Here is a 19,030-nt window from a genome sequence, read left to right as displayed (position 1 = left end):
GAGTATCTGCCATTCTCAGTTTTTAATATAAATTTATGAAGCTTTTAAGATTCCAGTCTAATTTTCTGAGAAATGGACACTTAACATTTCTGGCTATTGTATTTGATTTTGTATGCAGAGCCTAAGCCAAATCTATACACACAGGGAACTGCTGTTTCACAGAGGCAAATGGATTTTGAGCAAAACCTGAATCTTATTTGCATACGGTGCAATCTACATCTCATCCCTTATCTGTCCCTCAGCTCTTTCACTTGACTGATTGTAGATCTATCTCATCTGAGCAGCAGCAAAGGCAGCAGCCCTGTATGTAAAGCTTCATTTATTCATTAAAAAGCTCTAGAATTCTTAAAGGAAGTAGAAATGTGACTTTGGCACTTTCAACATTTTATTGTATCACACCAGACTATTTTCATTGCATTGAGCAAAGTCTTTCCTATAGCAAGAGAAAGCACAATACCTGTGCTATTTTTATGCATGTTCAGCAGTAATGGCAACTTCTTTATAAAGATAAATTGAGATAAAATAAAGCAAATCCATTTTGCTTTTTCTAATTCTTAACTGTTTTGTTGTTGTTGTTTTTCTAATGCTGTATCTAAGAATACAAATACCATTTATCATAAAACATTTTCCTGGCTTATTTTCTAGGTAATCAGTAGTTTGTATAAGAAAAAAGATTCAAATTTTCAACTTGAGTTCTAAGTAGTAAAGAATGGAGTGTGAACTTCACAAAGACTGCTTCTCTTCCAAGTTTGTTCTTTTTATAGTGATAAAAATAACTGTAGAGTTTTCCTTATAAAAAGTTGAAAGAAGTAATTTTCTTTTGAAAGAATTAAATCAGATTTCACTTTCTCAAGTGCCTTAGCCATAATTGGATTTGTTTTCTAGATAGCCTTCAAGTTTTATGGTATAGATAAGAGCTTAATTTAGATACACATTTAAAAGACTAAAATTGTATTTTCTTCTTAGTCGTTGTAAAGAAAATGGCACAAATATATCTTTATTTATTTGAAGATCATTTTGAAATGATCCTACATTAAGATAAAACTAGGAGAGAAAAATGAGTTAACACTCTGAGGGTACAAACGCCAGGAATACATTAAACTGCTGATCATATGCTTTCATGTGTTTATTTGCAGCTTCCCAAATGGTTATTTTAATAACTTTCACTGTATGTGTTTAACCTTCTCCATCTAATCCAGAGGAAAGATGTGTATTAGTTTAAAAGTATCCTGTGTAAAGAACAAACTCTTCCAATCAGAAGTCTAAATGCATTCCTCCTCCATTTCTGGATATATATATATATATATATTTTTTTTTTTTTAAGGTTGTACATATATTTTAATTTTAAACCAGAACCTTACAAATCCAGAGTCCCATCTAGGAGGTCCTTCACACTATTAAAATATCTAAAGTAAGGCTGTGTTCACTTCACCTTAAATGGCCCCAGCATTTACACATACAAGCCTAAATGCTATTATGTCTTCATGAAAATGTGATATACCCTGCAGTGTGAGAGACCTCCCTTTCATGATCTTCAAATATGTACTAAAGGTAATTTCTTGCTCCAGACTTCCCCAAGATACGTTTAGCCACTACAGTAAAAGACAATTCAAGTTTTTGTAAGTACATAAACACGAAAAGAAGGACAAAGGAGAATATCCATCCTTTATGGAGTGTGGGGGGAAACACTGACAAGAGATGAGGAAAAGTCTGAGGTATTTAATGCCTCCTTCGCCTCAGTCTTTATTGGTAAAACTAATTCACCTCAGAGTACCCAGCCTGCTGAGCTGGAACACAGAGGCAGGGAGCAGGACGAAGCCCTTATAATCGGGGGGAAATGGCTAGCAACCAGTTGAATGCCCATAGACCCATGGGACCGGTGGGATCCACCCAAGGGTGCTGAAGGAGCTGGTAGAAGTGCTTGCCGTGTTGCTTTCAATAATTTAGCAGCAGTTTTGGCTAACCGGGGAGGTCCCAGCTCACTGGAGGTTCACAAATGTGACACCCACCTACAGGAAGGGCAGCAAGGAGGATCTGGGGAACTACAGGCCTGTCAGCCTGACTTTGGTGCTAACAAAGGTCATAAAGCAGGCTATCCTGGCATGGACAGGACAGCCAGGTGATCAGACCCAGTCAGCATGGGTTTAAGAAAGGGCTCGGGAAGTGGTGGTCCCTCTCTACCTGGCACCACCGAGTCCACACCTCAAGTACTGTGTCCAGTTTTGGGCCCCTCACCACACGAAGTCCACTGAGTTGCTCGAGAGAGCAATGAAGCTGGTGAAAGGAATAGAAAATGACACAAAAATGGAGCAGCTGAGGGAAGTGGGGCTGTTTAGTCTGGAGAAGAGGAGGCAGAGGCCTCATCACCTGCCTGGAAAGAGGCTGCAGCGAGGTGGCTGTCGGTTCCCTTTATCAGGTGACAAGGGATAGGACGAGAGGAAATGGCCTCAAGTTGCACCAGGGGAAGTTTAGACTGGACATCAGGAAGAATTTCTTCATGAGAAATGTGCGATATAGGCATTGGAACAGGATGCCTAGGGAGGCATGTCTATTTAAGAGACGTGTGGCTGTGGTGCTTAGGGACATGGTTTAATGGTGGGCTTGGAAGTGTTGGGTGGATGGTTTGACTTAATGATCTTAGAGGTCCTTTCCAACTTAAATGATTCTATTATTCTATTTCTCTGGTGAATCAGCCTTGGTTTTTAATCCAGGTCATTTATCTTAATACTGGCAAGAACCTTTTTTTCTTTTTTTTTTTTTTTTTCTACTGGCAACTGCATGTTTTATTTTTGTAAAAATGACACCAGAAGTTAAGGTGCTTAGTAGCAACCAACCAATTTAAACAATCTTTCTGTAAGGTTTTTTATATCAATTAATCAAAAACATATATAATAGCAGAAATGGTGGTCTGAAAATGCATTACTGCAGACAGATAGGCGATAATGATGTGATCGCAAATTATAAATTTACTACTGCATAGGTATTAAAATACTAATCTTAATAAATGTAGTGTGTTACACCTTTATAAGATGTGCTCTAATAGTAAAGTTATGAAATATTGTTTGCAGATCTCTTAGTTCTGTTCAAATTCATCAACAAGCTTCTGAAGAAGCCAGCAGAGTATCTCAATTTTACTTCCCATACACATGATTTCAAACTCAGTGCAGTATTTCAAATGTCATTATGTGACAGTGTATGGAAAATTTATCATGAGTTCCATATTTTTCATGATGAATACAGAACCTTACTAAAGTACTTTTCTGATGAAAAACAAAGTATAGACTACTGATATAAACTGAGCAATGGAATACAGCTACTATAAATCTCAAAAGTATGCTGTATTGTCTTAAATTGAAAATGACCCACACTAGTCATTCAGAGAACTCAACATATCTAAGAAAGTTAATAGAAATTGAGGGCCACCACAACAGAAAACCACACAGTGCAAAATAAACATGCCCATCTTGAACGACATACAACAAAATGATGCTCATATTCACCTGCAGCATTAAGCACTGGAGTTACTAACTGAATAAACATCTGTTCACATACAGACAAGGAGACCTGTCTCACAGCAAAACCATAAACTGTATTTGACTGTTTACTAAATAACCTAACACTGCAAAGGAGTCACTGCCTAGGAAAGCTTAAGAGATGGAATAGAAGAAATACAAACAGAAAAGGAGCTCATCTTCAATAGGCTGATAAAGACTTTTAGCTGTACAAGCAAACAATTTCATGATAATACTAATATCAATACCATCTGCAGTGAAAGTCCTGTTGGGAATAGTTCAAATGCAATGATTAGACATTTTAAACTAAATGAGAATGCAGTTCCTGGTAGGGCCAGAACCACAAAAGCAATGCGGCAATCAACAAGACATACTGGGCATAATATAACAAAGGGCAAGTATATCTGAACACAGATGTGTAAAAAAGACAATATGCAGTGCTTTTTGTCTGCTGATACATTCACAAAAGCATTAGTTGGTAGAGTAAACAAGTGAAATTGATTGAGGGAGCACCAGAGGCTTATAGCTATGTTAGATCAAAAATCATTGGTATAAGAGCATTATCCCCTGCATCCAGACACAGCAAATCTTAAACGGAATCAAAATTAATCTTTGTTCATCATTAATGTCATGGACAACTCCAAAGAGTATAATCTGTTTTTGTCAGTAGATACTAGCAGGGACAAGATGATTTATCGAACCAGAGCAATATTTTAGAATAGATCGGGACTAAGAATATCACATTCCTTAGTTGATGACATATAAATCAACTTTATACAAATATCCTAAAAAAATCATTAAAAACAGTGCTTTTGGTGGTCTTTTCAATCATTCAGTGTGTTATTTTAAAATATAAAATATTAATTTAATATACAATTTAAATATGAAATATTAATTTCCACATACTGATTATGTGCTACAGCATCCCATTCCAAAATTCTACAGGCATACAGAAGAACAACCATCTGGATAACATTACCTGTAATAATATCTGACGTTTCAGTCTGAAGTGTTTTCCCTAAAGCTTAATGTCAAACCTGTAAGAAAGTTTGTGCTGTGAATGACAACCAATATTTGGTGAATGCTCTGCTGATGCTTCATGGCACAAACCAATGGCAGAATTCATTCCAGTTGTGTGTTTCCTAAAGTTTACTTCTATCTTCACCACAAATTCAAACATAACACTAAAAACTTCCCCTTAATTTATTAATATCTTCTGTGATGACCTAGAAGTGTTACTTGTTCTCCTGACTTCTGATTATTTAAACAGATTTGCTCAACTACATTAATAGTAATCATTTAGGTCAATTTCTTCTAACAGTAAAACTTGAAAAAAAAATCATAGAGGCCACACCAGCACTGCTACAATGACTGTCTTTTACAAACAAAATCCAGATTCAATTTTGAAAATCCCTGTTCTGATTTTGCTACTAGCAGCCAAAATTCATGCAGAAGCTGCAGTGGCAGTCAAACACATGCCTTCAGAGTAAGGAGGTAGACCTTCTTGCTTCTTCACTATTCTTACTGTGACTTATTTATTAACTATCTTTTTTTTTAATTACTGTTTCTAAAATTCTTGAAGACAAGCGTTGTTCCTCTGCAACACCTAAAAAGGTAGCTACTGCAAGAAATACAAAGATTAGGACTAGCCACATCCTAACAGCTGCAGGGAAGGTAGGAAAGAGATGGGACCCATTTCAGAAAGATGCATCAACACACAACTAAGCTTTTAGGTTTTCTGTTAAAACTGAAGAAAACACTTTTTGTTCTTAAAGATGGGCACATGCAACTCTTTTTTTTTTTTTAAAAAAAAAAAAAGGAGCATAGTTATTTGGGTGAAATGTGCAAACTAAGGTAATTTTGTCATGATGTTCCATTTCTTAGGAAAATAATGCTTAAAAAAATAAAATAAAGCAGACATTAAAACTAACTGAAGGAGAAAATAAGCATTCACAGTCTTCTGGGAAATGAGAAAAATTAACAGGGGATGGAGAAGCAGGCAAAGATAATTCTCTTCAGAACTTTTGTCCTTGATCTATAATAAAGGGAAGGAAAGGGAAATAATGAGATGAGAAAATTCTCAATATGAGACTCTAAATGAAGGCCCAGAATTAAAGAAAAATAGTAGAATTTCTAGCAAGAAACACTGTGGTGTTAAATGGTAAGAATGAATCCATGCAGAAGCACACAAAATATCTGCGATGACACTAAACAGTGCAAGGGTGCAAAAGGTTTCCATGAAGCCATACAGAAAACCTCCTATAAACATACACAGGTTGCACGAAAATAAATAAATAAATAAATAAAAATAAAAAAATACAGAAAGTACAGCTTAGAACCTCAAATTTAGTCACAGAGTAGACAAGTGATGTCTACTCTCTGACGTGATCTCTACCCTGTTACACTGCACAGAAATGCAAAAAACATTTGCTCTGTGCTTCAAAAATATTCAGTGCAGTACAATTGTATAACGCCAACATGTATGTTAAGGAAGTCTGCCTTTCTTTCTACGTGTAAAATAGTGGCATCCGTTCCTTTTTTGTATTGGACATTGAAGAATGTAGATTTGACAGAGGGACTGGAGCTTTACTTTCTGTACCACTACCGTTTTCAAACCCGTAGTTTAAAATATTTGTTTTCAAGACAGTGCTTTATGGTTGGCCCTTTGGGGAAGAACATCATGTGCAAATCGTTGAACATTCAGTAGTTATTTTTTTGTATTGATGTCAAAAACTGCTGACGTTACAGTCCCAATAGCTACAGAATGAAGTGTGCCATTTGTCCCTGGGATCAAGCGCAGGAGCTTAGCAGGCAGACCCCCATGCCAGATGCTCAATATAGCGTAGTATCCGCCAAGAGTGCATCCTGTTATAGTATTGCTTCAGCATTGTTTTCAACATCCTGTATTACAAAAGCTAAGAGGTACACAAGTCAACCTCACAAAGGTTTGTTTCAAAGTACAACAGATAACTACTTCCAAAATCTCTATCCTATTTTCCAATAAAAGCTTGCTTCAGCTTTGAAGCACAGACAACAAATGGACAAGAAGTTTCTGTACGGTACACAAGCATGAGTTTCTAGGGGAGCCAGAGAGAGGAAAGGAGAGAAAGAGAGAATAGGAAAGCAGCTTATCCAGGTTTAGTATGTCAATATTCCAGGCAGATTCTAGGGCATAAATTAAAAAAAAAAAAAAAAAACTGACTGCAGATATTTTAATAGTGGGAAGGACTCTAGCTTTTCAGAATGTTGTAAGGTAAAGTTTCACCAAAATGCCAGGCTTAAGTTGAAATAAAACACTGCAAATTCCCTCCAAAAGTTATTTATTTTAAGTTTTGAAAAGCTTTTATTGTTTAAAGCAAACTAAAAGCCTAAAAGAGAAATACTCCACTTTTTCTGGAAGATCATTAAAATGTTATCGTACCCCCACATCAAACCCTTCTTAAGTCCTCACGAAGACAAGTGGACTCTACTTGATGCAACAGCCAATAAATATGGAGCAAAGATGCAAACTTCACCTAAGCGAATCTCTGTTTAAAGACCTATGTGTCAGGTCCTAAGACCTGCTTTAAAAAGTAAATCAGATTCCTCTAACAATATAAGCAACCAGAATCTTTTGCTGAAAATCAAGTGGCGCTGACACACACGTACAAAGTTAAATATGAGCACTAAGCTCACACTTTCTACAACAACATAAAAGGCTGCGGGAATTTTGAATCTGTAGCCCAGAAGGGAAGAATGGTCCGATATGCAACGGGAGGAGTTTTTCCAAACTGCAGAGTAGGTTCAGGGATTTGCTTGCATCTGATTCTCTGGAACCTCTAAACAGCCCCGTGGCTTACATTAAATTGACGTTATCACTCAGTAAGCAACGTTATGAAAGAAATTCACATTCTGAGCTGCAAAGTTTATGATGCTAGGAAAACATAGCCTAGATGATATCACTATTAAATGAAGAGCACAATTACCTGGAGGCATTTTAAGATATCAGCAATTTGCAGCCAAACTGAGACAGCACCTCTACTGAGGTCATACAGAAGCCAATCATTAATAAAGTTTTATTTGGTATTTTTCACTAGCTGCTTGGATGAGGAAATAACAAGGGATTTGTTTGTTGTTTTTTTGATGTGTTTTTGTTTGTTTTGTTTTTAATATATGTATAGATATAATTTCCAAATTACATTTTGGGAAGGTATTATTACTTTGAAGGGCAGAGATCAGAATTCAAAACCATCTCACATCAGAGAAATGGTGGAACAAGATCAGACAGATATAAATGAAATGAAATCAACTACATCTGCAAAAGTAAAATCAAATGCAACGTTGCAAGCATGCTTTTTATAGAACAAATGCCTTAAAGCTTTCCAGACCTGAAACCAACTAGGAACTTAATAGAAACAGTAACAAAATGCTGCTGCGAAAAGAATTTACTTCAGACACTATGCTACAGCAGGCACCAAAGGGTGGAACCGTACCCACTTAGCCTAGATTTACCACAGCTGGGAAGCCTAACCAGCTTGATGTGGTGGAGCTACAAAAGGCAATGCCAGGTGATACAATGCTCAGGTTTATTCAAGGAGGAACTAAGTGCTTGTTTGTTGTTTTTTTTTTATAGTCTTTCAGGAAAAGTGTAGCTTGCTGAGATTGATGCTGACACACAAGTTCTGTTCAAGGAAGAACTAAATACTGGTAAAAGGTAAGTGACAAGGAACTACACTGTGACAGAAGTTTACATTCTGCAAGCAAAAAGAGGTAAGAATAATGGCTTTAAGAGTATGTAGATGTGGTGGCTTCCTAGCATCTGATGTTTTAGGAGGCTTTGGTTTGCACGAGTTACTTGTGATAGAATACTTCTATCATATATAGAGGATAATCATTCTGCTCTACTTGGTGCTAATGAATTCCCCAGCTGAAACACAGTCTGGTTTTTGGTAATGAACTGTAAAGTACACAAATTAGAGAGATTCCAGAGGATTGCAAGAAGACAAAGGGAATTAATCTATAGTAAAGACTAAAGAACTAGTCTTTTCCCAGTTAAAGTGAGACAGCTGGGAGAAAGGAAAGTATCTCAAAATGCTCTTAGAGAGCTGTGATTAAGGAATATATTGACTACATACACTGAAGTCTTAAATTAGACACTAGGGAAATCATGAAAGAGTAATTAAGTAGTAGGGTAGGATGTCTAGAAAAGCTGAATTCCTGATGATAGAAACTTCTGAACGCATTAGGTAGAAATCTCCTAAGCTCTCATCACTCTATATTTAACACTACTTCAAAGTGCAAAAGAATAATCTCAAGGATCCTCTGTACTTCTGTAATCCAAATCTCAATGTATGTGTCATTATTACCCGAGTGACTAAGGCAGGATCAAACAGTATTTTAAACTCTCTAATAGCCACCTTGAAGACACTTTACCTAAGTGCCTTAGATGTAGACTCTCACTTTCAAAGCCCTTGCTTAAAAAAACTGTGCTGATGGGTGTGTTGACAAAAGTAATAGAAAGCCACTTGTGAATCCGGAGAGACAAACAATGAGTCTTCTCGGAATTGCAATAAATATAGCTGAGATCTTTTTCTACTGAGGAGAGAACAAAGCAGGCAGCAGTTCATGCTACTACTGCCGTCACCAACTAGGCCCAAAAGCTGAGGGTACAAGGCTGTGGAAACAAGGCTGGGTGACCTCTGTCTCTCAAAGTTGCAAACTATATTCAAATTCCAACTTCCTATTCCTCTCTCTAAACATATATTTAACATTTTGTTATTAAATATAAACAAAAGGACACACCCTTTAACAGCAAATGTGGAATTTAAAATTTATTTCACCTTTTTTTTTTTTTTTTTAGTAAAATGCCATCATTTTTGCTTCGTTAAGATATTCTTGTCACTCAAACCTACTGCCCTGAAGCTGAATAAGTATGAAAAGATTAAAAGACAGACTTATGTGGAATTCCAATTCGTGATGAACTATAGAGTACATACAAAAAGGTGCAGAGAACAAGCTCCACAGCCCCATCTGTTGGCTAATTAAGCTCTCCAGAGTATCACCTACCAGACTCTAAAGAACAAAGTTAAGTGGAACCAGTTCATTTTTTGGAATACAATTCCAAGTTTATCGCAAATCAACAGCAAATTTTATTACCTGAGTAGTAATAACTGAGTTTCTAATATGCTGCTGGATTTTTTAACCAATTTTAAATTAGAACAACATTGCACTCAATATGCATGGTGCTACAAAGGCGTACCTGCATTTCTGAGCATGGCTGAAATTGATGTGGTTGCATTTTTATTCACAGATAAATGGTGTAGAGTGAAACTGAAGCGTTTAAGAGGGTCTCATGACTTTTAAGCCCAAGCTTAAACCACTTGCTTTTAAAGCTAAAGACCTGAACATGGCTTGTTGTGTGTTTGTTCGTTTTTAATGACAGTTACTGTGGTTCACAAGTGACAAATGCTTCTAGCTCCCACTCACTTGCAGGGACTAAGCCAGATTTTGAGCATATGAAATAGATTAAATATGACCTTATTGTGTCAAAAACATAGATCTCTAACGTTTGAGTGATTTAAAATAAATTATTTAATTACCACAAATAGAATAACTCCTTTGTATGAATGCAGTTTCCGTGAATAATTAGAGTAGGATAGAGAATTTCTATGCAACAAGGTAAGAGGATGAACGTGACCAGGTTTGTTCCGGTGGTTTTAATCTAAAAATCTTACTGCAGTGCACCTATTTTAACCACAATAGAAAAGAGCTGCTGCAAGCTTTGTTTGGTTAAGGCCAGGAGTGATGGGGGTTCCCCATGCTGACAACGCTGATGGAAGAAAGTGGATAAAGAAGGAAGCTAGCACACCTTTCCTGCTTGAACATTTGTGATTTGTCTAAATGGACCAATCTTGCAGAGGTAGCTAAAAGGAACGCAGCTCAAAACTGTCACAGAGCACATACACAAAAATTAAGAGGCACTGAGAAATACTGCTGCCGACCTCCTGTGTTAAACCATCAGTACATACTTCCATGTACTGTGAGGAGAAAAAAGTGTGTTGATTTAAAAAAAAAAAAAAAAAAAAAAAGCATTCCTGTAAGAAGGGCATTAAAGGACATTATCTCAGAGTAAACTGCAGCTCCACTAACACTGCTAAATAAATAGCATTCAAGGTTATGTGAAAATTTAAAAGCAGTCCATAAACTGACACCTAACTTTTTCTTCCCCTACCTTAGATGGCATACTTTTTCAACCAAAATTGTATTTTTTTAATCATACTGACATGAAAGACAACCATGACTTCAGTGTGGGATCTTGAGGTGGTACCACAAAGTTTCAAATCTAACACAAGGACTAAAGTCCTGGCTCTCAGACCCAGCCAAAGGGTGGGCAACAGAACCCTGTATGCTTTAACAGAAATGAAGTGTGTATACTCAGGCTTTGGAATGATATGCTTGTTCCATCTTTTTATTTTTTTTTAATTTCAGAAAGCCCAATGCAAGAAAAGGCAAAATGCCTCTTGTGAAATAGTATTTTAGGCTATTATACCAAAATAATGTTTTAAAGAACTGCAAGCCAAAAGTACTTCATTGAAAGCTGTTGAGGTCTTCCATGCTCATGCCTCTACTTGTGTTAAACTTTGCCTACAGCAAACACCTGATGAGATTCCTTAAAACATTGAAAAGGAATGCAGTAGAACAGAAGCTGCAGTGTAAGAAAGTGTAAAAGTCAGAAGGAGAACAAAAATGCTTGAAGAGTAGCTCTCAAAAAGAAAAAAACAAAAACAACACAAAGAAGAAACCCTGGAGGTGACATATCTGGACAAGTAGGCCAGGTCTTCTCTTTCTATCTTTTCTGTCTTTTTCTATTTTCTCTTTCCGAGCAAGATAACATACATTTCTAGTCATCAGGTCCTGCAGTGAAAGGTCCCCTTAGCTGTTGAGTAGCTGCATAACATCTTAAGATCTACATCATGTTTCAAATGTCTTTATTAAATAGAACTATATAGGCCTCTGTAGAACAGAAGAAAGAAACTAACTTCCTTCTAGGAAGGAACACTCTCTTATATTCCAGCTGCATAAGTTGGGCGATAAATCCCATCAACTTCATATCATAAGCAGATGTTAAAAACAAAACCAGAAACTCCACTGGCTTAATGAGCTGGTAGCATACGCATTGAAGCAGCTTTCCAGCATAACTATTGACACTGCGTAATAGAGATCCTTTAAATCTTCACTTTCAGCAGCAAGAAAAAACTATCTGTCAAGAACTGTATTGAAGCAGTTGTAATTAGCAGTCCAGGAATACTTGTCATCACCCATAAATCTAAGTGACAATATGGCAGACAGACATCACTGTCAAACTCATTGTTCAAAATAACTCAAGATTATTGTACTCTGTTCCCTACTATGATGCAGATATATCCAACAGATGTCAAACTGAAGTGAACAGCATTTCAGCATGTGGAAAAGCATGGTACTGTCACTTACTACCTACTCACAGTATTTAGAGCCAACAATTGCTAAAACAACTATTAGCACTGACTATAACTAGCAATGTGACGGAGTCTCCTCCACTCGTATGCTTTGGAAACAAGATGTGACCTTGGAGAAGGATATCAGGATCCTGTAGCTTCTGATCTGGGAGTACTGCAGAGGTGAGTCTGCAGATGCATTTCCCAGTCAGTTCATGGGAAAATGTAGAACTCTATTTAACAGATGCTCATAACAAGCTTTGAGATTTTTTCCATTTTTTTTTCAAAGACTTGCCTTTTAGGTGTGTATTTATATAGTTCTATTTTCTAATAAATGTTGAGTAGAAAATTATTCTCAACTCTTGTATAATCCACGAACTCACACTGAAGTGTTCTGAAAACCTTTGGGTGGTGTTTGCTACACTGACAAGATTGTGCTCTTTTCTCAAGCCTACTGGCAGATCCTCAGAGGAAGCAGTTGCAGTAGCTATCAAAGAACAGCAGAAGAACAGCAAGGTAGTCTGACAAGCTAGATACAAAAAGGTTGGATTTAAATGTTTGTTCTTAAATTGATGTTTGACACACTTCATGCAACTCAAGTACACCACGTTACATTACTTCAAAACAAATTATATTAGATATAACACCAAGGTACTTACCCCTCCCATAGTAATGCCATCGATAAGTGCCACATAAGGTTTCTTGCAAGTGCCTAAAATAAATGTAAAAAAAAATAATGTAATTTCTTCAAAAGAATGACTAACCATATGCATGACAACTTCCTCATGTCTTATTTCAGCAAGAGCAAAAAAATAAATAAATAGCAAATTAAACAAAATATCAACTTACAATGAAGCTTCTTCACATAATTATTAAGCAGGGGAAAGACATACCAGTGAGTGGCTTACTACATTCCTAGCGTTGTAAGAGAACATGAAACATCAGACAGCTTGCTATGTGAGCATCTGATAATCCAGCCATATCTGGCTATTACAAATAATTTTGTAACAAATTAGGGTGAAAAGGGAACTGTTGTGTCTATCTCACAGCTTGGAGTAAGAGCATGTATCAATACAAAGTCAGATTCATTGGTAGATTTAAGCCAAAATGTGACTGAACTACTACAATATGAGCGTGTTCTGTCTTGCCCAGTCTGCTGCATGTTACCCGTGTGTGGCACAGGTCAAGGTGTTGCCCTAAAGCACTACAGTTTTATTTGTCAGCTTTATCTGTTGGAGCTTATAGAAATTATGAAACTAAAGATCTGATGCTGTCAATTACTGTTTACAGAAAGATTCAGAAGCCTTCCGAGAATGAAATTGCTGCTTCATATTTGTCATTTTCAGGTCAGACAAAGTTGAATTAGATTGCTGAGGTATCTGCTACAATAGCTGTTTTCTGTAGCAACTATAGATTATTGTTTAAAAAAAAAAAAAAAAAAAGACTATTTTACAAGGCACTTAAATCCTCCAAGTCGATAGAAACTGCGAGAACTGAATTTTTAACTCTGTTCTTGCATCAACTTATAAGCTAGAACATGGACTCTCGATGTTAGACTTTGAACTAAGTTTCTACAGAAGTATGTCTGCAAATGCAGTGACAACAGCTCCTCTGTGTACTTGAAGTTCTAAAATACAATATAAAAATATTTCTTTTTAGTAGAAGTCTCAATCCTAAAGGAATATGATTATAGCAGATTTACCCAAAATCTAGGTTTTGTAATTATATTGCATTATAGGAATAATATACACTAATCAATTACAAAAAAAGAAAAAACCCTGAGGTATATAGTCTTTAACTATTTGCCATAGTAATATTAAGATTTTTCCATGACACCTTAAATATTTTCTTTGCTGGAGACAGGAAGGTACATAAAAATGCTAATTCTAATAAGTATTACTTTATACTCTTTTGATAACTTCAGTTATTATGCAACATTTTCACCTCTTTTCCTGCAGTGTCTAATACTGGATACTTCTGATCAATGTTTAAAAATCCAAACTTTATTCAACTGAAATATGTTCGAAGAAATTTCTTCTGATCGTAACACTCAACCCTTGATTTTCATCCAAAAGAATAAGAATATCACTTACTCTAATATTCTATTATCTATATTTTATAGACAAGCAAAGAGAGAAAGTAAATTTATATTCAAAGTCACTGTTATAAAAATGATACAGTTCTAAAACTTGCTGTTAAACATACCGATGGCATTGTTCAGAGTATATTCTTCTCTGAAGAAATCTTGTGCCAGTTTATCTCCAACTTTTCCTGCATCTGTGATGGCTTAAGAGAAACAAAAATTCTAAAGGTAACTAAGGTTAATAGAACACACAAATACAAGTACAAAAATCAGTATTGCATGATTAAAAAAAAAAAAAAAAAACTTGTCCTACAGCAGTCAACAGCAACTTAATCCTGCTTTATTTTACTTGAGCAAACAAATTTATCAAATTTAAATATGAACAGCTATCCATTTTGAGTCCCTTCCATTATGCTGGAGAGTTGAGAGACTGCAGTCTATTTTCTACACTATGGAACCCTTCCTAGTGGTTGTCAGTCTTGTCTGTAGTATTTCATATCAATATATGGAACAGTCACTTAAAACTGATGACACTGAAGACCGAATGCTAAAAATGAGAAGCCAGTAAGAGTAGGGCATAATTTAACAATAACCTGTACTGCTTGATTACCTAGGATTTAAAACAACCGCCAATTCAAACAGTTTGGAGACTTTCTTCCATTCATAGATAAAGAATAATCACAAATGCATTGATCACTGTAGCCAGCTACTTATCTAGCCACCTCTGAGTCAAACATCAGAGAAATTATCCAACAAAGCTATCTGTTAGAACCCTTCAAATTTCTTGTAAATAAGCTGTCTTTAATGAAATGCTGGGAAGAAGAAGGAAGAGACAAGAAACCTCTCAGTGACTGGCTGCTATCACCAGTTATTCATAAGCAAGAATTTGACATATCTTTCCCAGTTACTGTTTTGTGTTGATTGGTTTAATTTATTTACCGTGACTCAGGTAAACAGAGGCTTGCCACAAAACAGTGAGTTTAGTTGTGCCAACTTCTTCTAACACCTTGACGCACAGATGCTGTATGATGCTGTTGTCATGAGACAGCTGTTGGAACACTGCGTATAAAACAGTAAAAACTATTTAAAGTGACTGTAGCCCTTACCTCTGATGTCACCACCAGCACAAAAAGCTTTTCCTCCAGTTCCCTTTATGATTATTAGAAAAGTTTCAGGATCTTGCTCCCAAGCCTAAAGTGAGGCAAATGTTTCCACATAAGATTAAAATTCTAATTCAATATTCTTTTTCTGTATAGTATGATTCTTATTTTATTTTTTCAGAAAGATTGTTTTTAAAATGAAGTCTGAGAGCTACACACATTTGCTTAGGAGTTTCTAACTGCCACTCCGTTGTCATATTCAACCCTGGTGGCAGAGATTTGCACAGCCACTTTGTGTATTTCAGAATGCCCAAGGACAGCTCCCATTCTCTGACGAAAAGCAGCACTCCCTAAAGCAGGGCCCTATATAAACCTGGATGGGAACACAATGCTGGGGGAGAAAGCTGGGAATAGAGAAGATATAGTAACTGTTCCAAGACAATTCATGGAAGTTTTGTGTATCTACGATGTGCAGCAAGGAAAAGAGCATTTAAATTGTTGATGGATATTTTCAAAATGATTGCAATCAATACCTGTCAAGGACTGGATTAAGCCAATTTGTGCACAGATGCATCTGTGACAAGGTATTTCTGTCTACCAGCAGCTATACTTAAAATTACTCCACCTTTTAAGGTTGTGCATAAAACAAATGCAGTACTCAGTACTACAGGTTAAGTACTACTTTAAATGTTCTTCAAAGAATGCCTAAGTTTGCAACATAACCATCTGTCAAAATATCAAGAGGCAGGTAACTGTCTAACAAGTACTGGTATTTAATATTTGACTTTCTGCATATGATGTAAATTAAAAAAGACTATTTGCATGCTTAAAATTTCACGTTACTTTACTGAGAAGCATTGTCCATAACTCCACAAGGCTCTTTTTTAGGGAATGAAACTAAAGCAACTTGCTTCATGATAATTTTTATCTTTTGTTTCAGTCACCCAGCTTCCCAGCAAAACACGCACTCAACTCAGAGGCAACACCTCTGTACAGCTGAGAATATGTGCTGACTGACCAACTGGGTGTTGAGAACAGAAACATATAAACACTAACTACTGCTTGCCTTTAATTCAGTCCTGGTGTTAATACAGGGGTCTTATCTATGCAGGTGCTAAAACTTCACTTTTTGTCTGACAGCTTTTTTCTTTGGTGTCTTTTCTTTCTAACCTGCTTGAAATTGTCTGTTCTTTTCCATCCTACACATCTGAGCTCATTAGCAAGTGTTCTCACAATCTATTTATTTAAATTGGTATGCTATGAAGTGTCAGAATGAATTTTAAAAGCAGTATCAGGTAACATAACAGCTACTAACCTTTATTTGTGGATAAATTTGTTGGATCATAGAAAGATTTAGCGCATTGAGAGCCTTGGGTCTATTCAAAGTTATTATTCCTGCACCTCCTTTCTTTTCCAACAACACTTCATCTGAAGAATCAGTATGCTTACACATTTTCTGTAAGTGCAAAAACAAATAAAATAATTGTCTTAATGTCTTTGATGTCTTAAGTAACGTATGAGAGCATTTATGGAAATATACTCTCTCAAAGCACACTATTCAAGATTATAAAAATATGTGTTTTGAATTTCACATTAAGGCTTTCCCACTGTAATTCAAGTCATATTTGCATTTCTTACATGGTTCTCTTGGAGCCGCTTTGTTATTCTGAAGGACTCTGACAAACCTCAGACAAGCTTTTGAGCTATATGCTCTTTGGCAATGACACTTGAGATACTAAACGATGAACTGTGGTGTTTAAAACTGACATTCTGAAAACACCTATAACAATTACAGTAAGAGTTTTGTATGTCCCTAGTGCTAGTTTGATACTGCAACCACAAATGTACATACAACTTCTTATGTAACTTCTAACAGTTGAGTTGGTTGCTAACCTATTTTCACAATTGAATTTTACATTCAAACTCAAAGTTGAATGACATTTAAGGAATATAAGGAAGCTAACATGGAAGCTAACTATAAAATTAGGGAAAGCCAAATAATTGGGCTTTAGTTTATGGTTTAGTAGACACACAACAAAGTGCTCACATACACAGGCAATGTGTATGCCTGAATGGCATTCAGAAGCACCACACACACACATTAGAAGTTGCATGTGTTGTCTGCCTCAGGTATGGGGTTAAATGTCCCAAGGGCTTCCAACTCAGTCAAACACGATGTAGTTCTTACCAAATGCTGTAATATTACTTGCAGTCTGTTAAATGGCTTCAGTCTGAAAAAGAAATGTTAAAAACTAAAATTCTAAAACAGCTATACAACCCCCACATGCACAGCTGAGCAAAGCTTTGTCAGAAAATTTCTAGACTTGATTGCTCTACCTTCTACTTTGTCTTAATCAAGTAATATTTTGATATCAAAGCGGTTGCAAGTATCATTGCATGTTGTTATATATAGATACCAATGTCAATGCTAATGTTTTCATTGCATTTAAGCAATTGCAAGTTGTCTGGGCGCTAATATGACAAAGTAGGAGTTTGGGGGATGCTTGTCTGGAACTTTTAATACTTGTATTTTGAAAAAGAAAAAAAAAAAAGAAAAAAAAAAAACACCAACCACAGTCCTGAGGCTTCCATTACACAAAGCCTGCTCTCGCTGTGCTGCACGTATGCACATTTAAGTAGGGTTTACGAAACAACTCGAGCAAAGTTAATGCTTGTGCTGCCAAGAGGAGACATCTGGCCATACCAAACTGTTTATAAAAGCAGGTTTTGAACCTGTTACTTAAGTAACAGGCGTTTATTGTCGTTGTATTCTACTGAGGAGAATAATAAAACCAGCATCCGCACACATAGCAGGCGCGCTGGGATGAGGCGATTTTTAAGCTCCCTTCATGATCCCAGTAATTGTGTGATTTTATGGAAAGCGGCATTCGCAGGACTTCACCCCACAGCCACCAACAGCGCGTTGTACCACGGCGGGGGGGAAGCCGCGGGGGCTGAGGGCAGGGCGCGGGGCAGGCAGCGAGCCCTGAGGCGACGCCATTTCGCGGAGGGGGGCGGAGGGGGAGCGGCCGCGCGGCCGTTACCTGGGCAGCGGCCGCAGCAGGCGGGCCGCCATGGCGGCTGCCGGCGCCGTCGCTCTCCGTCATGGGCCCCGGTACGGCGGGGCTGGGCGGGGCGGGAGCATGCGCGGGGCCTCAGCCCCGGTCTGGGGGTGTTGTGAGTCCTGTGGGGCTGGGGCTGGAGCCTCGCTGGGTCCCGCACCCTGTTAGATGCTCGGGGTGTCCGCCAGGCTGCGTGTGGCGGTGTGGTGCTGGCAGCAGCAAGGCTCGGTCCGGTGGTTGTGAGCTCCCTGTTCCCTCACAGGATCTGTGCTGGCTGCTCGGCCATCGACGTGCCGCTGCCGGGACCGAGGAGCTGAGCTCATGTGCTGCCCCACCGCCAAGCAGGTCTTCTGTAAAGGGAAGAGGACCTCAGGGAAGGTAAACGCAGGGACTGAGGAGATGGTGTGGCTGCTGCACCACTGGCAGCCAGAGACACAGCCCTGAGCTCAAACACAGCCTGCACTCAGCAAATGCACTCAAATCGCACTCAGGGAAACTGCCTTTTTCCAAATATAAGTGCGTTAAGACAATTCAATATATTGTTCATTAAGACAATTCAATATGTTCTCAATACAAGTTCATTAAGACAATTGAGGATTTACAGACATCATACTAGTAGTCCATAATACTAAATTACCTTTTTATTCAGTAACTGTTACACTGCTCCATAGATTTTTATTTTTTTTTAAGCTGACACACACCATCGTGAGACATCGAAAAGTATGATGACCCATGGACTAAATGGCAATGCGGTGCATTAGGTACATTAGTAGAAATGTAGCTTCGCTATCTCAATGTAGCAAGTTCAGCACTTGATTTG

At 37.4% G+C, this 19,030-nt stretch overlaps 1 protein-coding gene across 2 annotated transcripts in view; it reads right to left on the bottom strand.

The window, feature by feature from the left end:
• Positions 1-18,274, bottom strand: part of HIBCH (3-hydroxyisobutyryl-CoA hydrolase) — a 41,973-nt gene extending 23,699 nt beyond the window's left edge. Inside the window, exons 1-6 of one of the 2 annotated variants that reach the window (XM_082763980.1) lie at positions 18,193-18,265; positions 17,337-17,379; positions 16,464-16,604; positions 15,155-15,239; positions 14,171-14,251; positions 12,625-12,677 (exon numbers count right to left, since the gene is read on the bottom strand). In XM_082763980.1, coding sequence (XP_082620106.1) covers positions 12,625-12,677; positions 14,171-14,251; positions 15,155-15,239; positions 16,464-16,604; positions 17,337-17,379; positions 18,193-18,224 — 435 coding nt within the window. In that variant the 5' untranslated portion in view covers positions 18,225-18,265. Of the gene's footprint in view, positions 1-12,624; positions 12,678-14,170; positions 14,252-15,154; positions 15,240-16,463; positions 16,605-17,336; positions 17,380-18,192 lie in introns of both variants that reach the window. The other variant, XM_082763981.1, reaches the window with a different exon arrangement.
• Between the last annotated feature and the right edge of the window lie 756 nt (positions 18,275-19,030).

Source organism: Aythya marila (assembly GCF_965140915.1).
Source record: "Aythya marila genome assembly, chromosome: 6".
Lineage (NCBI taxonomy): Eukaryota > Metazoa > Chordata > Aves > Anseriformes > Anatidae > Aythya > Aythya marila.
The sequence above is the reverse complement of the archived record's forward strand: the minus strand, read 5'-3'. Positions and strand labels throughout refer to the sequence as shown.